Here is a 27,866-nt window from a genome sequence, read left to right as displayed (position 1 = left end):
TGAGAACTGCTCTAGCTAGTGTTGTAAGCCTAGAAGTTGCTAGAAGGTGGGTGGGGTATGCAAATAGGCTCCCCATAAAAGGTTGGCAGTTGTAGTGTTTAGCAGAGACAAGTGAGTAGCTGTTGAGGAAACAACATCACCTCAGGAGATCACCACAGAGCAAAGCTGCTGAGGGGAACAAGGAAAGAGATTATTACCAACAGAGCAGCTAAAGAAAACAGCAGGAGGTGAGAAAAATAGAGAGACTTTGAGAAACAGTTTGTCAGGTGCCCCCTGAGGAAAGGGCTAGCACACTTATAGTCAGTGGGAATCCTAAAGCCAGACACCCAAGTGGATGGACTTGACTATAAAAGGTAGCAGAGTTAATGTAGGCCTCTGCACCCATCTTCCTGAAATTCGGGGGGTAAGCTTTATTAGGACCCCTGGATACCTCTGGGACCAAAAAGTTGTGGCCTAAGGCCCAGCCCTGTAACTTAAGCAGGAAGCTCCCTAGCTGACAGGGAGGGTAAACAGAAGCACCATTGGGGAAGAGGTTCACAGGATCACAGTGCCCACCAGCGTCCCACACGTACTAACAGATCAGGATCTGAGGCAGATCATCTCTCCACACACCACCAGACTCTCCACAAGCACAGTAACCCAGTCAAGGCCGCCAGTATCAACAGCTGTATGTCACAGGACTGTAAAACACCTGCAAGTCCATCAGTAAAGAAATTATTGTTATACTGCCTCCCTCCTTGTCTCCCTGTTGTCCTGGTTTACCTGCACCACATCACCACCATCAAGGGCCATTGTACCGGACAGCAGTATTTGGGGTTGGCCCCGAGGGAACTACAGGTCCACACCATTGACCACCTTACACACAGGTGCAGCCCCCCTACAGGAACCTCTGCAGTAGCCCACAGAAGAGAGAGAACTCAGGGAAGCGCCAGAGAGTCCCCTGTACCTGCGGAAGCCCTCGAGCCCACCTGTGACCGTAACAAGACAGAGCCCAAGGCTGCGGTGCATCACAAGACCCAGCGAGCACACTCTCACTCTGCAGCCCTCAGTGCATCCCCTCACTCAGGAGCTCAGCGCTACACTCAGGAGAGGCATAACCACTTAACAGTCAAAGACTACTACCACCATCATCCTCTCCTCATTCCCCTCACTCTCTTCCACAAGCATTGGGAAGGTGTCACTGAACAAAAACGGCGAGGCCCACAGAGACAAAAAGAACAACGGCACGATTATCATGTAGAGAGTTGCAACAACCTGCTAAACGTTCCCCTTTAAGTTTTTAGGCCAAAATGTTAAAAATTGGCTCTGAATGGTGTGAAATAATAAAAGAAGTCTCTCTCACCTAACCTTCCAATCTGATTTTTTTCCGATTTCACTTGTCCTTGCACTTTCTGGTCCCTCCTGATACAGACATTTGTCCCACACAACCAACCACTAGTGACCATCTACAGCCAGTGGTTGACTGCAATGCTTATTTGTGCATGTCAAGAAGGAGCAGGATGTACGGGAACTAGCAAGACCAAAGAAATGACAGAATGTGAGGGGCAGGGGTTTCGGTAAAACTTCTTTTATTATTTTAAACTATTTGAACCATTTAAAATAAGAAACAGACATGTGGCCAGAAACCCATTTTATATACAACATGTATCATGTATTGTGGAGTATTATATATAAAATATTACTTTCTAATGTTTTACTTATTGAAATATGCACTGTGGCTTACCTTTGCATATGCTTTACTATTCATTCTACTACATATACACTAAGGTTAAAATTGTGACATATGCACTACAGCTGGAACTACTATTTATGCTTTTACTATTATTCATTTGTATTATTGCCCGGCTTACAGGTTTCATTCCCTAGGAAGTGGGTACTTATACTCTATATACACTACATGTGAGTAAGACTTAATTAGTCTTTTTACTGCAGTCAAATGTCCTTTATTAATGAACTGAAACTTTAAAGATTCCTTTCACAAATAGTCATGTGGTTTAAAGCAGATCCAGATGATAAGTTTTTCTTTCCCCTTGGCTACAACTACAGCCAATTATATCACTGGTAAACACTTTGACTGCTATTCTTTTATACATTACTTCAAAAGTTACCTACATGAACAGTTCTAGGAATTAGGGATGGTCCGAACCGAGTTTGGTTCGGGTTCGTACGAGCCTGAACTCTCGGTAATGATTCCTGCTGTCTGCCCGCTCCATGGAGCTGGCGGATCCAGCGGGAGGACCGCCTGGAAAACTGGGATATAGCCATAGCCATAGGCTGTATCCCAGTTTTGCAGGCGTTACTCCCGCTGTATCCGGCCGCTCCACGGAGCGGGCAGACAGCGGGAATCTGCTGCCGAGCGTTCGGGTTCATACGAACCCGAACCTCGGCAGGTTCGGACCATCCCTACTAGGAATGTTTGACCATGAATAATGTGTTTTTTTCTATTTCTGATTTCATCCTATCCACAAAAAATATATTACCAACATCTATGCTTCTTAAAGCAAATCTGTACCAACAATCTGCCCCCAACACCCCCCCACCCCCCACCCCCACACACACACACCAAACCACTTGTACCTTCGGAGAGATGCTTTTAACCCAAGATCTGTCCTGGGGTCTGTTCGGCAAGTGATGCAGTTATTATCCTAAAAAACATTTTTAAACATGCAGCCTTGTGTCAAATTGGCGTGGCCTAGATTATCCGTGCCTTAGGTCTGCGCATCTCTCTGTCCTTCCTCCCCGCTTGCTTTATCATTAGGAATGCCCCTGGCAGGATTTCCCCCATTTACCAATTGTCTAAACACTGCACAGGTGCCTTTACAATCCAACACATGTGCAGTGTTCAGACAAGTGATAATTAGGAGAGATCCTGCCCATGGACATTCCTAATGATGAGAAAGGTGGGGAGGAGGGACAGATAGGCGGTGCACAGACACTCTAGGCCACGCCAATTTGACACAAGGCTGCAAGATTTAAAAAAAGGTGTTTTTTTAGGACAATAACTGTATCACCTGCCGAACGGACTCGAGGACAGATCTGAGATTAAAAGCAGCTATCCGAAGGTACAATCGGTTTTGGGGGGTGGGGGGCATATTGTGAGTACAGAGTGGCTTTAAAGCATCCCTCCAGATACACAATGATATGTCATAGTACAGCACCTGATCATAGTAAAAGACCACATCTGAGAGAGAATAAAGTATTGACACAGCTAATAAATGACATTTCCCCTGGAAAGCTATGTTTGATAGAGGAATGACTGTTCAGAATGAGAGGTTTCTAATCTGGGGGAAGAATTCTCTGGAAATACTCTTGGAGACAACCAGACTTATGCTTGTAAGATAGTTTCATTGGAAGTGAATGACTAAGAGATGTAAACCAGGTGGTGTAAGTGGGAGATGTCAGCAATGTATCAAAAAAGTATCTGTCCCCAAAATGACCCTGTTTCATGTTTTTGCACAAGTCATGCTAGAATGATATAACAAATGTACAGTATTTAGTACCATGAGAAGGTTATTGTCATCCTAACCACGGCTCCAGCTTTCAGACTTATAGACTTTAAGACTCCCTTAAATGAGAGAAAGACCACTGAGATTTATTAACTCCTAGGGAAAATGTCCTGAGAAACAGCTCAAGAAAACACTTAAAAAGCAATAGACCACATTTAATTGAGTTCCTCCCATGAGAATGTATGAGCATTTATTATAACTACAAAATAGTGACAGCTATTCAAGTGGGATTAGGATGACATAATCCTGGAAGTGTTTCTCTCTCAGAAACAGCCAGGGTTGGCCTTATGTTGGATGATAGCCTGCGCACAAACTTTTGTTGACACTCCAGCTCACATGTATGAACAGTGTCGTACTGTATATTGGTTATATAACACTTCCGTATATTTGCTTAAATGATATTGCTTAAGTGTCACTATAGTTATAACGTTCAAAATATGTAGGGGATGTGAAATATATTTGCAATTTGCATTATTTTTTTAAGTTATCATGGGAAACACAGGACTTTCTGTGTTTAGACTCTTTGGGGGAAAAAAGAGACTACACACAGGAAGTCCCAGTCATCAACGCTTACAGAGAAGCCAGTCATTTGATTGATGGACGCATTGAGCCTTGACACTCTGTAATGCCATGACTTGACAGCACAAGACTACAGTACAGTACAGTTCTAGGCACCTGTATCTAAGAAAAACATGGCTTCGCTGGAGCTGGTGCAGGGAAGGACAACCAGGCTCATTAAGGGAATGGGGGGGTTACAGTGTCAAGACACATAACCAAGTTTGGGGCTATTTAGTTTAGAAAAAAAGACGTCTTAGGGGCGAACTGATCACAATGTACAAATATATGAATGGACAGTACAGAGATCTTTGCAGTGATCTTTTTACACCTAGACCTGTAACCATGACAAGGGAGCAGCACAGATGTGGATTCTTTACTGTAAGGAGGGAGTCTGTGGAGTCAGGGAAGCAGGGAGTCTGTGGAACTCTGCCAGGTGATATCATCATGGCTGATTCATGAAATAAGTTCCCAGGGAGGCCTGGATACTTTTTCTAAATAAATATAATATTACAAGTTGTGAGCACAAGATTTCATGTGATAGGATGTTGATCCAGGGATTATTCTGTCATATTGGAATCGGGAAATAATTTTTCTCCCTGTGTTGGGGCAATTGGCATCTGCCTCATGGGGGGTCTTGCCTTCCTCTGGATTGACACAGTACAGTTATAGATGATGAATGAACTTAATGGACCATACAGTGCTTAAAAAAGACCAAATTGGAGCTCCATATATAAATAACTACAGTAATCTAAAAACTATAATATAACTAAAAACTGTGACAGTTAGCTAATATACATCAAAGTACCAGCAATATGGTAACTTTGGCTATCCAGGCATAATGGGAATTTTAGTTCTGAAACAGCTGGAGGGTCACATAGGTTGTGCACCATTGCTTTACAGCCACTCAAAGTAATACAGTATATACCCAGTAAGTGATTTTAAAGCACTCGGAACGTACAACTGTATATACACTGTATATTTAACATGCATATCTAATTTTGGAAGAATTTGTCAGTGTCAGTATGTATAAAACAATACCTTAACATGTATACATCTCTCAGTCATTCACTAAAACATTTAGGCAACTATAAGTTGTATAGAACATACCAACTCTTGTGATCTCTGTCTCAACCATCGCAACAAACGTTTCCTCTGAGTTTTTCAGTTCATCACTGCCGTTTACTTCCTCTTCATAGGTATATTCTTCTAACTCTCTTTCAGCATATTCTGCAGTTTCTTCTGTTGATTTAATCTCTAGATCTTCATAGGTCACGCTTAAAAATATCCAATTAACTGTTATTATTGGATTGTTATTATTGTAGTCAGATAAATATTATACTAACATTTTCCATATACCAAAATTGAATGACAGTAAAGGTGCCTTCACACGTACCGTATTGCAATGGATTTCCCGCACAAAATCTGCACAAAATCTGCATGGTACAAATAAGCGCACATAATACGCTGCTGCAGAAATACATTGCCATTGAGTTACATAGTAATCATTATCGCAGCGGATTTCATTGTGATAAACTTGCGGCGTGAAATCTGCTTCAATACGGTACGTGTGAAGGCACACTTAAAGTGGTTTTCCAAGATTTTTACAATTATGGCTTATCAATGACCTATGTCCATTATTAAGATAAAGGGGTGTATCAAGGAGTAAGCAATATTAAAACAAATGAGCTACAATGTCAATAATTTTTAAGTCTTCATATTAAAGTGGCCAATTCCATTAAAGCTGTTTTCACTCTGTGTAATTTGAATTCAATTAAATAACATTCCGGTAGTGTTGCAGTTGCTTTGGCTGTGGTGTAGTTGACATATGCATTAAGCGCTTCTGGAAAGTTACTGTTAGGGCCCTATTCCGCCGGACAATAATCGTTCGCATAATCGTTAACGATTAATGATCTCAAACGACCGCTATTGCGAAAGACCTGAAAATGTTTACTCATTTCCATGGAACGATAATCGTTACTTATGATCGTATTTGCGATTGTTTATTCTTCGCTATTTATTCGCTATTGCATTCATATCTACTGCGAATGACCGAATGACGTTTTCTTCAATGCGAACGATTTGCGAACGTTTTGCAAACGAGCAACGATAAAAATAGGTCCAGGTCTTATGAAGCGATCAACGATTTCTCGTTCTGTTGTTAATCGTTAACTGCATGTCAACCAAACGATTATCGTTTAGATTCGAATGATTTAACGATAATCTGAACGATAATCGTCCGGTGGAATAGGGCCCTTAACCTGCTTTTTCTTTTTTAGCAGTGGCACCCTAATTATAAAATAGACGAAACTGGCAAGTTAAAAGAAAAAAATAAATAACTCCTGCAACGCAACCACATTATGTGTTTTTACCTTTGTGGTTTTATTATACTGTGTTGCCATGGTTCTTACAAAACTGCAATAAAACTATAACAAAACAGCAACATGTGAATGCATTTTTTATCATGTTATTTATATAGCACCAACATTTTTTGCAGCACTTTGAAGAGATACACATGTAACTATCCAGCCAAACATGCGGAGGGTGCTTAAACACTACCAGAAAAGGGTCGGAGTTAAAGGCAGAGGGGCAAAAGTGCCCCTTTATAGGATTGTGTAAGTGAAGGTGGGTAAACCAGTCACCAATCAAGGTCTGCATGTACCAATCTAAGGGCTTGAAGTGTAGGGGAACAATGATAGCAGAGATGACCAAATTAGGCACCCCAATAAGTTTGTTTAAAAGGATGTGTTTTCAGCATGTTTAAAGCATTGGGTATTATGAATAGTTCACACTTTAAGGCTGGGTTCACACTATGTATATTTCAGTTAGTATTGTGCTCCTCATATTGAAACCAAAACCAGGAGTGGATTAAAAACACAGAAAGGATCTGTTCACACAATGTTGAAATTGAGTGGACAGAGCCTTTCTGTGTTTTTAATCCACTCCTGGTTTTGGTTGCAATATGAGGACCACAATACTGACTGAAATATACGTAGTGTGAACCCAGCCTTAAGGTAACACATTCCATAGAACTGGTGCAGCTTGGGTAGAGTCCTGGAGAAGGGAGTAAGAGGTGTGCATTAAGGGGGATGTTAGTCATAAATCATTGGCAGAGCGTAAGAGATAAGGGAGGAGATGTAGGGAGATGCTACACCGTAGAGAGCTTTGTAGGTAAGTAAGAGGAAATTATATTGTATTCTGTGTTGAATGGGGAGCCAGTGTAGTGACTGGCACAGGGGGAGGCATTGGTATAGTGTCTGGACAAGAAGATGAGCCTAGTTGTGGCATATAGGATGGACTGGAAGGGGGGAGGGGAGGTTAGAGAAGGTGAAGCCAGCTAATGAGGAAATGCAATAGTCAAAAATGGAATTAATAAATTCCCAATCGAGTGCCGAGTCAAGATCAGCGCCGGGATTACGGCGCAGACCCTGGGCCGAGCCGGATGTGTGGATCGCTCCTCCGGTACAACGTCCCGGAGGAGCGATCTACCCCACTAGACACCAGGAAACGGCTGCATAAGGTAATCGGATGCAGATGTAATCTTTGACAGCTGCATCCAATTACCTAATTAGCGGGCACGGCGATAGGACCGTGCCCGCTAATAGGCACTACTTACGGCACCCGGGACCTTGGCGGTTCAGAGCATGACCGCCGTGCGGCCCTGCTCTGAACACCCGTAGGCGGCCCTGGACGTATAGGTACGTCCAGGGTCGCCTAGGAGTTAATACAATCAGGGTAAAGCCTTCTTAAATCCGGGCTATTCAATTCTCTAACACATGGTATGTATTTTTCGAGTGGGGTTGTCTGGTCTATTTAAGTGTATCCTAATGGACTAGGTGTTCATTTTTTTAGCAGTTGGATGGCCCAATTAGCTCAATTGTTGGATTACAGTAATTTTACTCAGGTGTAAGGCAGTTGGTAGATAGAATAAATACAAGAAATTTTGTTATCTTCAATAAGGGGAAGATAAGAAGAGGTTAAGCTGGCAAATGATACTCTAGAGGAGTGGTCAGAAAGGTAAAAGGAAGATAGAGAGGAGCATAGTGAGAAGGAGTTGGTGGTCTACAGTGTCAAATGCTGCAGAGAGATTCAGGAGCATTAATAGATAGTGATCACTTTTAGATTTTGCAATGAGGAGATCATTAGAGACTTTGGGAAGGGCAGTTCTGTAGAGTGAAAAATTTGACTTTTTTTTAGGTTAATGGACAGAGAAGAGATAAGAGATGTAAAGTAGAAGTGAAAAGCAGAGTAGATACTTCTTAGCACGAACATTTAATGTACAAAGTCTGCTATTGTGTTTGATTTCCTTTACAGATATTCAGCACACCTAAACCACCATTGAAGAAAAAAGTTCTTCATGTGTGCCAGGGTTCCTGCTATCTGTGACGGACTGTTCAGAATGTGGGAGGTGCCAATTTGTCCATTTGCTCAGACCATGTCTGAATGTGGCCTGACAGAACATTTGAAGTGACATCAGGTATGCAAATCCCACTAGTAAAAAAAGTGAGCATATGTATCTTTCTTTTTGCAACATTATTTTGGCAAAAAAGTTGTTTTTGGGCATAGCGTATATTTTTTTCGCAGCATTTATTGAGCTGTTTGCGCCAGCTGTGCCTTTTCTCCAATGGTTGGGTGTGGTTTATAATAGCTACTTTCACTTAGCAAGATTTATTATGTGCAACTTTTCATTTTGCGCCAAAAATATTGAGCAGCAGTACTCCAGTCAGATCTTGGCGTAGTTTGTAAAGCTCAAAAATTGTGCAGTACTTATCAAGGTTATCAAGGCCTGTGCTTCTATTGTTAATTTTTGTGCATTGACTGGAGTTTTTTGTGCAGCACGTAAAAAGTGCACTAGCGGGAAAAAAATGTGCTAATAATACATTCCCCCCCAAAAAATTTTTTTTATATTACTCACCTCTCAAAAGAGAAAACAGAGTCCCCACGACCTTCACATTCCCCTTGAAAATCCGGAGATGGGTAGGTGTTTAATTCATCTATAAACAATATTTACAGAAATTTATAGGTTAAGAACACTAAATAAAACAAAGCACTGAGTAAACTACTTTGTGGCATAAAGCATAAATCCTTGAATACTGTGTTTGAAAATATGGACAATTTAATAATGTGCATTTTCACAAAGCTAACACCAAAGGGTGATGGAGTAACAATCAAATAGGAAATTCTTTTAACCCCTTAAGGACCAAGCCAATTTCTGTTTTTGCACTTTTGTTTTTTCCTTGTGTATTAAAGGCCATACTGCTAGCATTATTTTGTGACACCAATTGTACTTTGCAATGACACATTTAATATTTCCCTATAATATTCTCTGAAACGGGAAAAAAATTATTTGGCAAAATTGAAAAATGCAAGATTTTTTTATTTATTTATTTTGGTGTGTCTGTGTGTGTGTGGGGGGGGAGATCATCTTTATGCCACTTATTATGCCACTGCCACTTTATGCCACTGCTTTTCAAAAATAAATAAATGTGTAATTTTTCTGTAATGACCCTTATAACGCTTTTATTATTTGGCCTATAAGGCTGTGTGAGGGGTAATTTTTTTGCATCATAATCTGTACTTTATCAATACATTGCTTGTGTATATGCGACTTTTTGATCACTTTTTATTCAAATTTTTCTGGATGTAATATGACCAAAAATCCTCAACTTTGCACTTTGGCAGGTATTATGGGTTTAGATTTTTTATATATGAAAAAAAAAACCTTTTCGTTTAGTCCCTTTTTTTTCATTTATAGTCCCCCTAGGGGACTCTTATGAGCAATACCATGGTCAATGCAGTACCTATGCACTACATTGACTGATCTTATTTAAGCTTGATTGCTTGATTGATAAATCCCCCCATTAGACCTACATGGATGGCTTTTACAGGCCAGTTAAAGCGACTCTGTACCCACAATCTGATCCGCCCCCCCAAACCGCTTGTACCTTCAGATAGCTGCTTTTAATCCAAGATCTGTCCTGGGGTCCGCTCGGCAGGTGATGCTGTTATTGTCCTGAAAAACAACTTTTAAACTGGCAGCCCTGTGCCCAACGGCCGTGGCCTAGATTGAGTATGCATTAGGCTGGTACACCCTCTCTGTCCCGTCCCTCCTTCCCGCCCTCCTCATCATTAGGAATGCTCTAGGCAGATTGTCCCCTATTCATCAGCTGTGTCAGCACGGTACATGGGCTGGATCGTTAAGGCACCTGTGCAATGTTCACACAGGAGAAAATGTTCTAGGGGCATTCCTAATGATGAAGAGGGTGGGGAGGAGGGATAGAGAGGGTGTGCCAGCCTAATGCATACACAATTTAGGTCACGGCCGTTTGACACAGGGCTGTCAGTTTAAAAGTTGTTTTTTAGGACAATAACTGCATTACCTGCCGAATGGACCCCAGGACAGATATTGGATTAAGGGTAAATTCACACGGGCGTTTTGCATAAGAAATCCGCAGCTAATCTGCAGCTAATCCGCAATACACGTATTAATAATAATAAGAATAATATGTGTATTGCGGATTAGCTGCGGATTTCTTGTGCGAGACGCCCGTGTGAATTTACCCTAAAAGCAGCTATCTGAAGGTACAAGTGGTTTGGGAGGGACAGATGGACAGTTAAATGGCTAATAGCCATACTCCCCGGCTGGAGGGTTTATGTCGTGAGGCATGTCTGTCAGATAAATCTTGTGTGTGAACACACTCTAAGGGAGTACAGATATCTGACAGATTATTGAAGCCAAAGCCAGAAACAGACTATAAACAGGTAACAGGTCATAAATAGAGATGAGCTAACCGGGTTCGGGTTCGAGTCGATCCGAACCGAACGTTCAGTATTTGATTACCGGGGGCTGCTGAACTTGGATAAAGCTCTAAGGTTGTCTTGAAAACATGGATACAGCCAATGACTATGTCCATGATTTCCACATAGCCTTAGGGCTTTATCCAAGTTCAGCAGTCACCGCTAATCAAATGCCGAAATTTCGGGTTCGGATCGACTCAAGCATGCTCGAGGTTCGCTCATCTCTAGTCATAAAAGAAAGATTAATATTTCCCATCTTTTTAAATCCATTCCTGGCTTTGGCTTCAATAATCTGTCAGATAAGTCTGTCCGTGTAGGTACGTCATGGGTTGAAACTCTTTTACAGCAGGAACGTATGTACACATTCCTATTGCACAGGGCATTGGCAGTAGGAATGTACTGTATATAGCTGTATGGCTGATATGAAGGGGTAAATAGATTGCAATTTAGTACCCCAATTACAGATAGTCTTCATAGTTTTTTTTCTACTAAATAAAGGACATGTGTACTTACGGTTTAGAAGGTTAATAAATGTATGACTGAATTTCTCGGCATAGAGCAGTTCAGACCTTGACAAAGTAAGCAAATGCAATGCATGCTGATCTTGGGGCAGGCTAGAAAGCTCAGAAAGTTCACTATGGTTTATGTCTTTTCCAAAGGCCAACACAAATAACGTGAATTTTTCACACTTGGCTTTTTTAGATATTTCTTTCAATTTTTCTCTGTCCCAGCTACTTGTTCTGCTGCTGAGGACTGTAAAAATGACTTTGTGTCTCCTTGCATTGGAAGTTTTCCTGAAAATGTTCTCTATAGCCCATTGGATAGAGTAGCCCATGGCAGATGGGCCTTCAAGCTGTGTAACAGCTTCTTCAATATGCCTCTTCATTATATTTCTGTCATTGTAAGAATCAAGTCCAAACTCTTCTTTGACAGGGCTCACATTTCTGTTTGGTATAAAGTTGGGTTTAGCCTGTTGAATAAGGGCCACTCTAACCCCTGTGCCAGAGGCTTTAGGCTGTGGTGATACTGCCAGATGGTCAAGCATTGTGCTCACAAAGTCTTTTGCCCTCAAAAAGTCATCACTTCTCACAGTACGAGAACTGTCAAGGATAAAGACTATGTCCATGTCTATCTCAGTAGGAGGGACAGGATCTAGTTCACACTCTTCATCAGGGATGCATTTATCTGAAATACATTCAAATATTGGACAACGATCTTAAAGAATTGTATATATTTAGAATTAAAGAAGGAACAGTAAAAGAAAGAAAGATGCTTTAAGATTAGTTTCTGTTACACATTTTGCAGTGCACATTTATAACTTAATAATTGTTCTACAAGGTTCTGCAAATGTCTAATATATTATTCAACACCTTACCTTTTTTACACAAAAACTATATCAGCCTGGAGTTTAGGCTGTCTAGCTCAGTTGATTGCCTGTACGGCATAAGACAATGTTCACACAATGTAAGTTAAAGAGGACGTACCATCAGGTACATCCTCTTTAATCTGACACAGGGATAGAACGGCGCTGTCACAGGCAAGCCGGTGTTGTGATCCGTTTTTCAATCCGCGGCCTGGTTCCTGTGTATGTCGCTGTTCTATGCACAGGTATCGGGCCGGTGCTCAAGCACTGGAAGCGGGCCGGCTGCCCCCCAGTGGGAGTGAATTCCCTCCCCTCTATGACACGGCTCCATTGATTCAAACGGAGCTGCGTCATAGAGGGGAGGGAACTCCCCCCCCACTAGGGGCGGACGGCAGGCTGTCAGTTCAGAGAGACATCACAATAATATCATAATCTAATTCTAGATAGAAAGAAATATGGGGGATCTGAAACTGTTACCCCTTGTTGCCCATAGCAACCAATCACAACTCAGCTTTCAAAAATTCTCTGGTAAAATGAAAGTTAAGGCTGGAATTGATTACTATGGGCAACAAAGCACTTTCCTACTTTAAGACTGCTTAAAACAAATCTCTCCCATATGTGTTGAACAGGTCTCTTACCATAGCAGAGTGTGCAGTGTGAAATGACTTCTAGTCTTTGGTCTTGCAGCCTCTTCCAAACAAAGAGCTGGGCTCTTCTGCTTTCATCCACCTATTTAGCAGAAAACATACATTAATTGGAATCAAACTGGGTATTTGGATTTAAAAAAAGTTTATTGCAACTGCCTACAGATTGTGTACATACAGATCGTAGGTTATCTAAAGAGAAGGACGATAGGATAAGAGAGTAAATATAAAAAAATTCAAAAGTCATCATGGAGACATTTGCATACTGGAGAAAATAAATATACATTTGATATCTGTAGAATACACAGAAGAACTGTTTTCATTATGAAGTTTCCTTCTTATGTAGTATAAAAATGCAATAAAGCTATAGTTCTAACATCATATTTCTCATTTAGGGTAGCTGCACACGTAACTGATTCGCAGCTGATTTTAAGCTAAGAGTTTGCAGCGAAACCCACTGCAAATCCTGCTACTGTGATATTCAATGGGGTTACATACCCGCAGCAGAATTCTCATTCCGCTGCTAGTATGTAACTCCAGCCCTTTTAACCTGCCACCACCCAAAGCATACATTACCTGGTCCGGGCCCCGGCTGCATCTGAGGCTCCCGACTCCCGACGGTCCCGCTGAGCAGGATTTGCAGATGTTGCTGCAAACTCACAGCGTGAAATCCACTGTGAATCCGTTATGTGTGAAGCTACCCTTAAAGGGTAAATGCCAGCGCAGACGCTGCAAGAGCAGCAGCAGTGTTAAACCTGGCTTTTTGTTATTGCATAGCTTTTTCTGGTGTTTCTTTTAGCTTGTTTTCTTTGCAAGAAAAAAAAAGCTGCAGCCATATGGGAAAATATGAAACATTCTAGAAGATGCTATTTCTTTTAAAGCAGTGATGAGGAACCTTTGGAATTCCAAAGGTTCCTCATCACTGCAAAACTACAGTTCCCATCATGCCTGGCCATTTACATTTTTTTAATCCCTTCCCTCCCATGTTTCATTTTTGCACTTTCATTTTGTCCTCCTTGTGTTTAAAAGGCCATAGCACTTGCATTTTTTCAGCTACAGACTCACATGAGCCCTTATTCCATAAGATATGCTGTGAAGCCAGAAAAACAATTAGTTGCTCTATTTTATTTGACTGAGCTTAAAAGCTTCTAAAAAACCTAAATGTTTTTTAAAATTGCTCTATTGCCATCTTTAATATGCTTTTATCCTTTAGTTTATGGGGCTGTGTGAGATGTAATTTTTTGTGCCATGATCTGTTTTTTCTATCAGTACCTTGCTTGTGTCTATGCGACTCTTTGATCACTTTTTATTACAATTTTTCAAAATTTGATGTGACCAAAAATCAGCAATTTTGCACTTGGTGGGATTATGCTTTTCCACCATTTACTGTGTGAGATCAGGAGTGTGATAATTTAATAGCTCAGGCGTGTGGCGATACCAAATACTGGTATACTTTGGTATATTTATTAGTTGTTTTTTTTTTTAATTTATAAAATGGGGAAAAGGGGGTGATTAAAAATTGTATTATATGATGGGATTTTTTTTTATTAATGATTAATGATTATTAAAAATTGTATTATATGATGGGATTTTTTTATTATTTTTTTTACACAGTAACTATTAGGCCCCCTTCACACGTCCGTGTCAGTTTTTACTGTCAGGAAATCCTGATCAGGAGACCTTAAATGTCATCAGGATAGTATCAGGATTTCCTGACCGTAATCCGTTTTTACCATCAGGAAACCATCAGGAAAAACCTTCAGGATTTCCTGATGAGATAATATTGTCTAGTATGCCAACATAAATCACAGGCACCCGTGTACCTGGATGGCCACAGGCTGCAGAACTACAACTCCCATCATGGCCTGCCAGCAGAGCCATGATGGGAGTTGTACTTCTGCAACCTGGATGGCCACAGGCTGCAGAACTACAACTCCCATCATGGCCTGCCAGCAGAGCCATGATGGGAGTTGTACTTCTGCAACCTGGATGGCCACAGGCTGCAGAACTACAACTCCCATCATGGCCTGCCAGCAGAGCCATGATGGGAGTTGTACTTCTGCAACCTGGATGGCCACAGGCTGCAGAACTACAACTCCCATCATGGCCTGCCAGCAGAGCCATGATGGGAGTTGTACTTCTGCAACCTGGATGGCCACAGGCTGCAGAACTACAACTCCCATCATGGCCTGCCAGCAGAGCCATGATGGGAGTTGTACTTCTGCAACCTGGATGGCCACAGGCTGCAGAACTACAACACCCATCATGGCCTGCCAGCAGAGCCATGATGGGAGTTGTACTTCTGCAACCTGGATGGCCACAGGCTGCAGAACTACAACTCCCATCATGGCCTGCCAGCAGAGCCATGATGGGAGTTGTACTTCTGCAACCTGGATGGCCACAGGCTGCAGAACTACAACTCCCATCATGGCCTGCCAGCAGAGCCATGATGGGAGTTGTACTTCTGCAACCTGGATGGCCACAGGCTGCAGAACTACAACACCCATCATGGCCTGCCAGCAGAGCCATGATGGGAGTTGTACTTCTGCAACCTGGATGGCCACAGGCTGCAGAACTACAACTCCCATCATGGCCTGCCAGCAGAGCCATGATGGGAGTTGTACTTCTGCAACCTGGATGGCCACAGGCTGCAGAACTACAACTCCCATCATGGCCTGCCAGCAGAGCCATGATGGGAGTTGTACTTCTGCAACCTGGATGGCCACAGGCTGCAGAACTACAACTCCCATCATGGCCTGCCAGCAGAGCATGGTGGGAGTAGTAGTCCTAAGGGGTAATCTCACCTGTCCCGGATCCTGCTCTGTCGGGGCCGCGAGGTTGGGGTCCGGGTCAGAGTGCAGTGCTGAGGTCCGGGCAGCGGCGGCGGTCGGAGGTGCGGAGCATCCGGCGGGCGGCCTGGTGGTGAGTTCCCGGGGGGGGAGAGGGTCAGATGCGGCGGCGGCGGGGGCGGCGGAGGTACTGGAGCATCCGGCGGCCGGCCCGGTGGTGAGTTCCCGGGGGGGGGGGGGGGGGAGAGGGTCAGATGCGGCGGCGGCGGCGGCGGCGGGGGGGGGGGGGATCTGTAGTGCCGGGCAGCGTGTGCGGTGCGGGGGGGATGGGGGTGTGCGGGTGATCGGACGGCGGCCGGGGCTGGCTCTCTACCAGTCCGGAATCGCGGGCACTTTCCTGATATACATCAGGAAAATGCCCGTGATTCCGGCGCTCCCATAGACTTCTATGGGGGCGTCCGTGCCGGATTTCCGGACGAAAATAGGACAGGATCTAAAAAATCAGGTCCTATTTTCCGGAACGGACACCCTTCCGGAAAAATCCGGAAGGGTGTCCGTGTCTAATGTTAGTCTATGAGTCCGGAAATCCGTCCGGATTTCCTGATAGGAAATCCGGACAGATTTTCCGGACGTGTGAAGGGGGCCTTACACAGTAAATTTCCTTTGGGGGACTTCTATTATAACTAAACTGATCTCTCATTGAGATTAATGCAGTACACATTCATTGCATAGATCCATAAGATCAGTGCTCCATTACTATGGGCTGCAAGAGCGGTTCAGAGCGTAGTCATAGCGTGAACCCTCTCCAAATCAAAACATTCTCTGACTATTTCCTTTTAGTCTCTCTCTCTCTTAGTAGTATTAGTAGTCTCTCTCCTCTCTCTTGAGCTGACTTCTATGCTGATTTATGCCAAGATTTAAGGTCAACTCTCATGTGGTCTTAGAGGGGAATTTCGGAAAGGGAAAATTACTTTTAACAAGTACATTGAAAGTTACATAGATGTTGATTGACATCCAGGAATTGAAGAAAACAAGCCTCCCTGCAGTCCACTCTCCTGACCGCCCCCCCCCCCCCCAGGAGGCAGAGATCATGTGCCGCCCATTGTCTCACAAAGAGTTTGTTTGCTCAGAACGGGCTGAGCATGCAGACGTTAAAGGGAGCAGGACGTAGGCAGTGAGGGGCGGGGTCTTGAATGTAGGGGCCTGTCATCAACAAAATGCCAATAATGTGGTGAGTAGGGATGAGCGAACTTTTGAAAAGTTTGATTCGATTCGTTCCGCCGAACTTTCGTGAAGTTCGGAATTGTACGAACGGAACCTAAAACGAACCTTGCAATAACGGCTGAATAATTGCAGCTACAATAGTGGGAGTCTGATAGGGTATAGTTTCGTTTAGTTGCTATTACAATGAAAAAAGTGGAAAAAATCAAAGTGCAAAAATAGTGAAAAAAAATTAGCCAAGGTGTAAGTGATTACACGGGACATAGGACACAAAGTTCCTTGGACCCAGTAGGGTGGAAAACAGACATTTGACAGTGAAACCAGAAGCAGTGATTGTCTGTTCTCCACCACATTGGGTCCAATACAGTACTATTGACGGAGGAGGAGGCAGTAGCACTTGATTGCACCCAGCCCAGTATGATTGAGAACAGACTATTCATGGAGGAGGAGGATGTTCAGCCTTGGAGTGGTGGCCTGGGAATCCTCGCTGATTATGTTGTTCAGCGCACTTTCCAGGACACGGACGAGTGGGATGATATCTTTGATGCCTGCTCACAAAGTCGTGTCCACAAAAGGGATCAACAATTGGCAGGACATGTTCAAAGAAACCTGTGCATTATGTGCACATGTGCCATACAAGATGTATGACTCAGCCCTCCCTGTTGCACTGCCAAGACAATCCTCCTTTTGTGGGCTACAACACTTCCCACCGTTAGTTGACCTTGGGTCAGCCATTCATATATCTCCTCCCTGATGGTCCGGAGGAGCTCCTGCCCACTGTGGCTCCGTTCACCCAGGCTCACAAAATGGAGGTCAGCCTGAGAGCGTCGGGCCTGACATTGTTGGTAAGACACCGGGGCAGATTGGACTGCAGTCAAAATGGTGGATGGTTGCAAGCTGGTGGAGGCAGAACTGGCCCCCTAAAGCACTGGGGAGGTGACAGTGGCAAGAATGGGCTAACTTTCTGGTGGTCTTTTGGGGGAATATTGACCCAATGGGCACTAACAGACATGTACTGACCTTGCCCATAATTAAAGGACCAGACATCAGCACTGGGGTGCACGGTCTTGGACACCAAGAATCCCAATGAGTCACCAACATTTTTCTACACAACTGTGCAGTGATGGGACAGCCAATGGTAATTTTTTTTTCTCGGACAGTGATGGGACTTTATTTTTTTGGACTTTTTGTTGTTGCGGCTAATTGGAGTTCTCCTATTTTTTGAACCTTATTGTAAAGATATGAACTGATTTTCCCTTAATAAATTCGATAAGCTTGAATACTGAAGTTGCTTTCATGTGTCTTGGTTAATACTCACAGACAGCTGTCACATTACATTTTTGATTATGCAGCACCCAGGTATATCTGAGGAGACTAATTTAAGGTCTCACCCTAACAGGGGTGACATCACACATCTTGATAATCACAGAAAACCAGGATACAAGAGATTATAGGAGTAATAATCCCTTGTATCCTGGTCTATTCTGTGAAAAAAGTACAATTTTGCGTCGCCGTTGTTATTTTTACCAGATTCGGAATGAACTTTCTCAAACTTTTTGCAAAGTTCGTAATGAATCTGGTTTGTTACGGTTCGGTTCGCTCATCCCTAGTGGTGAGTCATTGTGAGAAGGACAGGTTTACGAGAGTGGGTTAAACAGGACATTCTGAACATGTGCCGCAAAGGCCACTGAGGAATGTAATCTGGTAGCAGTGCAGGGAAAGAGAAATAGCAAAAGATCTAAAACAGGCAGAAAACTGCATCAGATGAGCAGGACTACTGTAAAGCTACGTGAAGAGTGTCAAGGGGAAACATAGTTAGGAACCTTGCATTGTTTTTTGTTTTTCTGTTATTTATTTCCCCTTTAAATCAGCTTAGAAGTTTCTTCAGGAAAGGAAAGAAAGGCAGATAATAGTAATAATTATTATATTAATTTTAATCAAGACTTACAGTATATATAAATTGTTTTTGTACCATAATAAATGCAATGGGAAACAAATGCTTTTTTTTTTATATAATGGCTGATATGAGGCCTGCCACATTAGTGGACCCCATTCCTCGCTCCTGCAATACATTGAGCTGACTACCGGATCTCACACCTGCGCACAATTCAGATGCACAACGCAGAAACAAGATTTAGAGACTGAGCTCTTACAGTCAACCAAGCAGTCAGCTGACCACTTTGTAAATCTATATTTGCCACGGGAGGGCTTTTTTTTATTACATGACTTTTATCTATCACTGTGTGAACCTGTCAGTTGACTCATATATAGAGTATGCCGCTGCTACTATATAGGCATCATAGTGCGATATTGAGTTCAGGAAACATAAATCTTTAGGTAAGCAACTCAAACAAGCCCATTTACTGTAATTCTGTCGCCGTCATTATAATGTTTAAAATCTAAATCAACAGTAGATATGATATGTGATATAAAGCAAGTTTGCAATTTACATTCATCTTTTCTATTTTTTTTTTTTTTAGTTAAAATGGAAAACATGGCACTTCCAGTGTTCAGACCTCTTTTTTTAGAGAGACTAAATACCAGAAGTGTTTCCCAGGCCATCTGAGTGCTCACAGAGAGAAGGCAGTCATGTGATTGATGGCCAGAATTCCTGTGTTTAGTCTTTTTATCAACCAGCTTAAGTCAGAAAATCTGCCTGCAGGAGACTGGACCTGGATTTCTGGTAAGTTCAGCCTTGTATTACAGCATGATAACAACAACAAAAAAAATGAATGCATATTGAAAACTTGCTTTATATCACATCTACTGTTGATTTAGATTTTGAAAGTTGTAACAACAGCGACACTTTAAGTATGTGTTGTTTTTTTATATCACTTACATAACATGACTGCATAATTACATAATTTACTTGTAACATTTCATAATCTGGCAAATATGTTGAGTATAAAGTTTACTATGCATATTTAAATTTTTATTTCAGAATTTCTGAAGAATCGAATCTCAGTGGAAAGCGAATATGTAATTCAGACACACACTGTACTGTCCAATTTTGTTCTTTAGTGGAATTGTTAAAAAGAAAATCTCATCCTGAAATGGTAACATTTCACTTCTGGCTGCAGTGGACTCTCCTCTGTGTCACACGTTATTTCATTTGCAAATCATCTTTTACCCATTATAAAAAAAATGGTTTCACTTCCAGATGTTCGCAACACAGATTGGTAAACTGCTGAGTAAAGCAATTACAATAGAATTATTTCAATAGATTTTTTTTTATTATTTCAAATTAGCTAAGCAAGAAATTGCTTCATTTGGTTTAACCCCTTAATGACCCAAGACAGATGTCATACGTCATGGCGCTGTTAGGGGAGTTCAGAGAGGGGCTTTCAGGGAGGGGCATTCTGCAGCCCGGGACCATGGCTATTAGCTGGCATGGGTGCCCGCTAATAAGTACATTCAAATGCAGCTGTCTAACATGTGAAAGTTTTTTCTTTTTAAAGTGTTTTTATTAATAAAAAAAAATCCCCTCCCCTAATAAAAGTCCAAATCACCCCCCTTTTCCCATTTAATAAATACAAATAAATAAATAAACATATTTGGTATCGCCGTATAAGTATTTACCCGAACTAGTAAATTATCACATTCCTGATCTCGCAAAGTAAACAGCGTAAGCGCAAAAAAACAAGGTACTGATAGAAAGTATAGATCATGACACAAAAAATAAAACCTCTAACAACCACATAGACCAAAGGATAACAGCGATATAAGGATGGGAACAGAGCAAAATAAGGAACATTTCGTTTTTAAAAAAAGATTTACATTTCTTAAAAGCTGTCAATTAAAATAAAAGTTATGCAAGTTACATATCGTTGCAATTGTACTGACATGAGGAACATATATAACATATTAGTTTTACTCTAGGGCAAATGGCGGAAACACTAAAACCTCACTCAACCCCAAATTAAATAAGTAGTAGTCCCATTAGTGAGTCACCCTGTAATAACATATGTTCTGAGGCATTATCTAGACATCCCCATTTAAGCCTTCCTTTTGGGCACTTACATGTTGCTAATACTGAGCCTGTGTGTTTTATGCCGTACGTAAAATAAAGGAAGCTGCTTTAGAGAGCTGTCTCTGGAAAACTGGAAAACTACTATTTTTAAGTATGTAAATAATGACAGATGATCTTTAATATTCATTGTATCAGATTCTATATTTTACCTTAAAGGGGTATTCCAGGAAAAATCAATAATTTAGCAATGGAAAGGGTTAACCAAGGTTAACCCTTTCCTAATATACTTACCTGTCCGTTTTTGGCCCCCCACGGAGATCTCCCGTCCGGTCACATGATGGTCCAAGCTGTGACTCGCGGATCCTCTTCTTCCAGTTCGGTGACGTCACCACCCGGCCGGCGACTGACTCTTTCTTATTAGCAGCAGAGCACTGAACCCTGACTGACTTGTAGTGTGTAGCCAATCAGGGTTTAGTGCTCCTGCTGTACGAAGTTAGCCGGGTTCTGATCCCCCCGGTTCCCTCCTTCTCTATCATTACAGCGATCCCCCCGGCCCCCTCCCTGTGCTATAAGCCCGATCCTCCTGGCCTTCTCCTTCCTATGTAATCTGTCCTGATCAAAGATAGCTCACCCGCATCCCCCAGTGTTATTGTAAGCAGCTGTTCTCAGCTGACAGGCACTGTGTGTGTGTGTATGAGGCAGGAGAGAGTTCATGCTTGCGCTGTGTACGGAGAAAGCATGAACTCTCTCCTGCCTCACACACACACACACAGCGCCTGTCAGCTGAGAACAGCTGCTTACAATAAGTGCCGATACGGGGGCCGGCGCCGCAGCACACTGGGGGATGCAGGTGAGCTATCTTTGATCAGGACAGATTACATAGGAAGGAGAAGGCCAGGAGGATCGGGCTTATAGCACAGGGAGGGGGCCGGGGGGATCGCTGTAATGATAGAGAAGGAGGGGGACGGGGGGATCAGAACCCGGCTAACTTCGTACAGCAGGAGCACTAAACCCTGATTGGCTACACACTACAAGTCAGTCAGGGTTCAGTGCTCTGCTGCTAATAAGAAAGAGTCAGTCGCCGGCCGGGTGGTGACGTCACCGAACCGGAAGAAGAGGATCCGCGAGTCACAGCTTGGACCATCACGTGACCGGACGGGAGATCTCCGTGGGGGGCCAAAAACGGACAGGTGAGTATATTAGGAAAGGGTTAACCTTGGTTAACCCTTTCCATTGCTAAATTATTGATTTTCCCTGGAATACCCCTTTAAGGCTGGGTTCACACACAGTATATTTCAGGCAGTATTTGGTCCTCATGTCAGGTCCTCATGGCAACCAAAACCAGGAGTGGATTAAAAACACAGAAAGGCTATGTCCACATAATGTTGTAATAAAATGGATGGACGTCATTTAATGGAAAATATTTGCTGTTAATTTAAAACCACGGTCGTTGTATTGAAATAATGGCAGTTATTTACTGTTATATGGCGGCCATCCACTCAATTTCAACATTGTGTGAACAGATCCTTTCTGTGTTTTCAATCCACTCCTGGTTTTGGTTGCTATGAGGACCTGACATGAGGACCAAATACTGCCTGAAATATACTGTGTGTGTGAACCCAGCCATATACTGTAAGCAGGTGCAAAACAGGAGTCAAACTTACCGCAAAAGCCTTCTGGATATTAGGGACGTCATTGAAAGCAATAACTGCTGGTGCAATATTGTGTGCACTTAGTTCTAGTACAGCTGTGTTTATTGAGGTAGCATCTTGGGATTGTCCATTGGCAAAAAAGACTGCAACTTTCCGCATGAGGACTCCATGTCGAATGCGCTTGAAGACATTTCTGGCCACAAATCTCATTGCTTCTCCAATGCTTCTCTCAGCAGTTGTCCTTTCTAGTGGAATATTACGGATTGCCTCCAGGAGTAGGCTTTTTTTCTTGTACTCAGAAAAGCGGATGAGTTGTTTAACATGATTTGTGTATGACACTAAGGCAACACGTGCCCCTTTGGGGCAATTACTTTCACTAATCTCCATTTTTTCAACAAGGGAGATAATGATGTCCTTCATTCTTTGAAAGGCTCCAGCTGGCACCTCTTTTGATGTATCAAGAGCAAACACTATTTCACTTGGATAGACTGGACATGTAGAAGGACCTTCAAAGAAAAGAGTTTCAAGACCATTTTACCTCTTTCATGTAAATAGTAGAAGTAAATATAATGTAAATTTACATAAGTTTACCTGAGAAGCAAGCTGTAAGGGAAACGGCAGAAATTTAATGATTTGTTTGATTGATGGAGATTATGTAGTGTAGAAGGATTCTGGATTTACTTACGGCAATTTTCTCTAGTGAAATTTACAAGTTCACAAGGCTGAAAAATAAATAAATTACAATTACTTAAATCAGAAATATTAGTTGTGTACAATGAATCATCTTAGCATGTAATTTTCCATTCAGCATGTAGACAGGACATACTGTAACTGAAAACTGAAATGCTCATTGACTGTAAAAAGAACAGCAAAGGTTACACATAATTTCTCATAACATTGGTGCGGCCTCATCTGGAGTATGCTGTTCAGTATCGGGCCCCAATTCACAGAAAGGATGCCCTAGAGCTAGAAAAGGTACAAAGGCGGGCAACTAAATTAATAAGGGGAATAAAGCATCTTAGTTATGAGGCTAGATTAAAAGAATGAAATATGTTTAGTCTGGAGAAGAGACTTGAGAAAAGATGATATGAGAGATGATTTATTTATTTAAATATATAAATGGCCCCTACAAGAAATACAGAGAAAAGATGTTCCAGGGAACACCCCCTCAAAAGATAAGGGGGCACTGCCTCCACCTGGGGGAAAGAAGGTTCAGTCTCCAGAGGCAACAAACTTTCTTTAGCGTGAGAACAGGGAATCTGTGGAGCAGTCGACCCTAGGATCTGGTCACAGCAAGAACAGTTGGGGGCTTCAGAACCGGCTTAGACAGGTTCTTAGACCAAAATATGATTAATTCATATGTGGAAGAATAGAATCATATGCCTTCTGCTTTATTCACCCATACCCCTTTCCTTTTATCCACCTTCTCCCATCCTTGGTGGACATTTATCAAGACTGGGGTACAAGTACACTAGTCTTAAATAAAGCCTGTCCCCTTTACTCCAGCTGGATTTACTAAGAGGTATGCACCTCTTCGTACAGCTAGCTAGCCTGTCCCCGACGCTTTGAAGCAGGTGTAGATTTTTGCCTGGTTTATGCCTGTTTCCAGGAGTAAACCTTCAAAAATCAGGTGCAGGAGGAGGCCACACCTCCTCCTGCTTTGTTGTGCGCCCCCACCCCTGTCCGCCCATCAGGAAAGCAGGAGATATGGCAGTCGTACGCCATGGAAAAGGGGCCCTTTATCATGGTGTATGCCAGGGTTCACAATGACAAATCCCCCCAACCCCCATTATTGGTATCTTGCTTGTGTATATGCAACTTTTTGATCACATTTTATTCACATTTTTCTGAATGTGATGTAAGCAAAAATCTGAAATTTGTAACTTTGCCGGGGTTTGCACTTACACCGTTACCGTTGTGAGATCAGGTATTTGATCATTTAAAGGGAACCTGTCACCCCCCAAGCCGGGGTGACAGGCTCCCGACCCCCCGCTACAGCCCCCTATGATGGAGCGCTGGACTCTCCTGTCATTCTCTATGAGCGTTGGACTCATCTCTCAGCGCGCGCGGCGGGCTGCAGCGGCTGAGATCTCAGTGACCCGACCGGATCCAGAAGCGGGACACGGCGGGATCAGGTGAGTATAGAGGGCTGTAGCCGGGGTCGGGAGCCTGTCACCCCGGCACGGGGGTGACAGGTTCCCTTTAATAGTTCAGGCGATTATGATAAGTAAATGTGTTTATTGTTATTCTTTTTTTTTTATTTAAAAAATAGGAGGGATGATTTAAACTTTTGATATGGGAAGGGAATTCTTATTTTTTCACACTAATTTGGGGTCCCCCAAGGGGACTTCTAAGAGCTATACACTGATTGTTCATAGAGATCAATGCACTATAGCAGATAGGAGCAGTGTGGTGCAGAGAGTGCTCATGTCTTGAGCCCTCTCTGTACCCTCTTAATGGGTGAGTATTAAATAATTTACACCTGCAAACAGGCATAAACCATGCAGAAATCTACACCTGCTTCAGAGCAGGTTTATATTTCTGCACAAGCCCATAACAGGCCCAGAAATTGAGCTGGGTAAATTGGGGTGGCGCCTTTTTTTTGCACCATTCTTTTTAAACATCCCCCAAAGTGCATTGGGTAAAAACAGAACCAAAAATGTATATTCGTCCATTTTCACCCTACAAATAATATTTTTGCGGTTCCATCAAACATTGTCTGGTAGATTGAAAGCAGTCATTACAAAGTACAATTGTTACTGGGAAAAAAAGACACTTACATGGCCCTGTAGATGGAAAAACAAGTTTTGCTCAATATTGCTACTGCTGCAGAGCAACAATCTGTAACTGTTTTGGGTTCCGGAGACAGTCATACGTGACAATAATGGGGGCATGTTGCCCCTTACTGACCCCAGTCGATTTATAAATGTAGAAAGAAAAAAATTACATGTACAATGTATAACATTAAAGTCCTATTACAAAGTGTGAAAGAAATGTGAAACAAATATTCACCAGATTACCCCTTTAAAGAGGACCTATCAACTCTCAACATAAAAATTTTCTTGGCTGCTTGCTTTTCTTTCTGCTCTGCAAGTATATACAAATAAAGGGTCATGGCTGCCCCTTTATTTTGTTGATTGTGGAAGTCCTAAGGGTCTAACCTCCACCAACAAAAAATCAGTGGTCTGTTCTGTGAATAGGCCATGAATCATTTTCATCTGGAAAACCACTATAAGAAAATGCATTGTAAATGAAATGTAAGTAAAAGAAAAAAAACAAACACAACACAAATTGTAAAGGTGGATTAAGGCAGATTTATGGAAAACAAAGCTGTCATGTTTATAACACTGAAGCAGGGTTATTGCCTGTTGACATGTTAACAATCCCGTTTGCAGCCAGACTCCAATACAAAATAAGGTGGTGCAAGTAATAATGAATAAAAAATAAAATAATAGTAAGTTGCCTACTGTAAATGATACTGCTCCTTGTGGTCCTTTGAGCCCCTAAAGAAACAAAGTAGATATATTTTTTATTCAGGTTATACCGTCTAGACAAGGGTGTTATATTGTGTTATACTGTTGATCTTATAAATACTTACTCTGCCACCAGGAGGTCCTCTTTCCCCGGGGTCACCTAATGTTCCAGGTAGGCCAGCATTGCCCTTAAATAGGCAGATAAGTAGGAAAAGTCAGAAGCAATATGAGAAAATATTACTTTACTGAAAGAGTAGTATATGTTTGGAACAAGCTTCCAGCAGATGTGGTAGGTAAATCAACAAAAACAGAATTTAAACTTGTCTATAATAAACACTAGAGATGAGCGAACCGGGTTCGGGTCGATCCGAACCCGAACGATCGGCATTTGATTAGCTGGGGCTGCTGAACTTGGATAAAGCTCTAAGGTTGTCTGGAAAACATGGATACAGCCAATGTCTATATTCATGTTTTCCACATAGCCTTAGGGCTTTATCCAACTTCAGCAGCCACCGCTAATCAAATACCGAAAGTTCAGGTTCGGATCGACTCGAGCATGCTCCAGGTTCGCTCATCTCTAATAAACATATATCTATCCTATGATAAGAAAGTAAATACAAAAAGAGCAGACTAGATGGATCCAGTAGTCTTTCTCTGCTGACAATCTTCTATGTTATTAATTGTTAAAATAGTAATAATGAGTAATAATGGCCAAAATGATTCTACCACATGTGATCAGGTAACTTAAGTAAAGCTTAAAAAAATCTCCATTTTTAATCAATTGCATCATTCATCTTCTGTATGGCAGTATAGTGGCCATGTTCCAGCATTTACAGTAAGCATTGCCATAACCAATAATGAAAATATCCTCACCCGCCTGCCTCTCACTCCTTTAGGACCCAGGTCTCCAGGTTTACCAGGTTCACCATCATCTCCCTATGCAGAATAAATGTTATAGTTATTGACAGTATACAAAAGATGTTAAAACCCTCACAATGGGATATGGCACTTCATAGTAAGCATAATAAGTCTGGCTTAGTAACATACAACAAAGGTATTGCTTTAGAAGCAACATTTCTCAAAGCTCTGAATATACTGTACATTATTGTGCTGGAGGCAATAACAAAAACATGTCTATTATTTATATAATGTAAACTTAGACTAGACAGTCTAAGTATATGAAATAAGGGCAGTTCTTAGAATCAATGGAGCCGCATCATAGAGGGGAGGGGGTTTTCACCCACCAGGAGTCGGTCGGCCTGCCTCCAGTGCTTCACCCCTGGCTGGTGCCCGGGAATAGAATGCCGCTGTATGTGGGAACCGGGCTGCCGTTCCAAAAAAGGGACCGCGGCACCAGCTTCCCCATGCTGTTATATCCATGGGCAAAACTTAAAGCGAATGTACCTTATGGTAAATTCGCTTTAAGTAGATTTATAAATAGATCTATTTACAGTGGGGGAAATCTGCAGTGATGCCACACAGATAAGTGGCATGGTACTTTTTTCAGTGATCAAAAATGGCTGCAAGCTTCCCTGTATACTCTCCTTAGATGATCACTTTCAAGCAGCACAACTTTATTGTGGCGCTCCAATGCTGTTAAAATCCCGCTGGTGCCCATTTGACCTCTTCCCTGGCTGTCCAGCATCTAAAGAGGCCGGAAGTCGGTGTCTTCTATGCATCTCTATAAAAGAGATACATTGAAGACACTGATTTCCAGTCTTCAAAGCCCCTGGAGAATCAAGGGGGTTTGAAGTGATGTGATGTAGGCATCAGTACAATCTGAACAGTATGAATAACCCTGCACCCAGGAAAGCAATCATCTTGGTTGAGTATTTGGGTGAGTTTGCAGCTGGGGATACAATAAAATAAATAAATAAAAAAAAAAAAGCATAATG

The 27,866-nt window shown here is 42.2% G+C and overlaps 1 protein-coding gene and 1 long non-coding RNA gene across 2 annotated transcripts in view; one reads left to right on the top strand and one right to left on the bottom strand.

Moving 5' to 3' along the window:
- LOC138783525 (collagen alpha-4(VI) chain-like) overlaps positions 1–27,866 on the bottom strand; it is a 167,527-nt gene that overhangs the window by 18,969 nt on the left and 120,692 nt on the right. Inside the window, exons 32-41 of the mRNA XM_069958328.1 lie at positions 26,845–26,907; positions 26,097–26,159; positions 25,966–26,001; positions 23,184–23,220; positions 23,090–23,101; positions 22,511–23,004; positions 12,861–12,951; positions 11,373–12,044; positions 8,977–9,055; positions 5,172–5,338 (exon numbers count right to left, since the gene is read on the bottom strand). Of these exons, the coding sequence (XP_069814429.1) occupies positions 5,172–5,338; positions 8,977–9,055; positions 11,373–12,044; positions 12,861–12,951; positions 22,511–23,004; positions 23,090–23,101; positions 23,184–23,220; positions 25,966–26,001; positions 26,097–26,159; positions 26,845–26,907 (1,714 nt within the window). The remainder of the gene's footprint in view (positions 1–5,171; positions 5,339–8,976; positions 9,056–11,372; positions 12,045–12,860; positions 12,952–22,510; positions 23,005–23,089; positions 23,102–23,183; positions 23,221–25,965; positions 26,002–26,096; positions 26,160–26,844; positions 26,908–27,866) is intronic.
- On the top strand, positions 83–8,535 carry LOC138783527 (uncharacterized). Its single transcript, XR_011361699.1, has 3 exons — positions 83–227; positions 6,559–6,686; positions 8,376–8,535. It is a non-coding gene; the product is annotated as an uncharacterized lncRNA (long non-coding RNA).

The sequence above is a fragment of the Dendropsophus ebraccatus genome, chromosome 2, assembly GCF_027789765.1.
Source record: "Dendropsophus ebraccatus isolate aDenEbr1 chromosome 2, aDenEbr1.pat, whole genome shotgun sequence".
NCBI lineage: Eukaryota > Metazoa > Chordata > Amphibia > Anura > Hylidae > Dendropsophus > Dendropsophus ebraccatus.
Note: the sequence above shows the minus strand (reverse complement) of the source record. Positions and strands in the feature narration are given on the sequence as shown.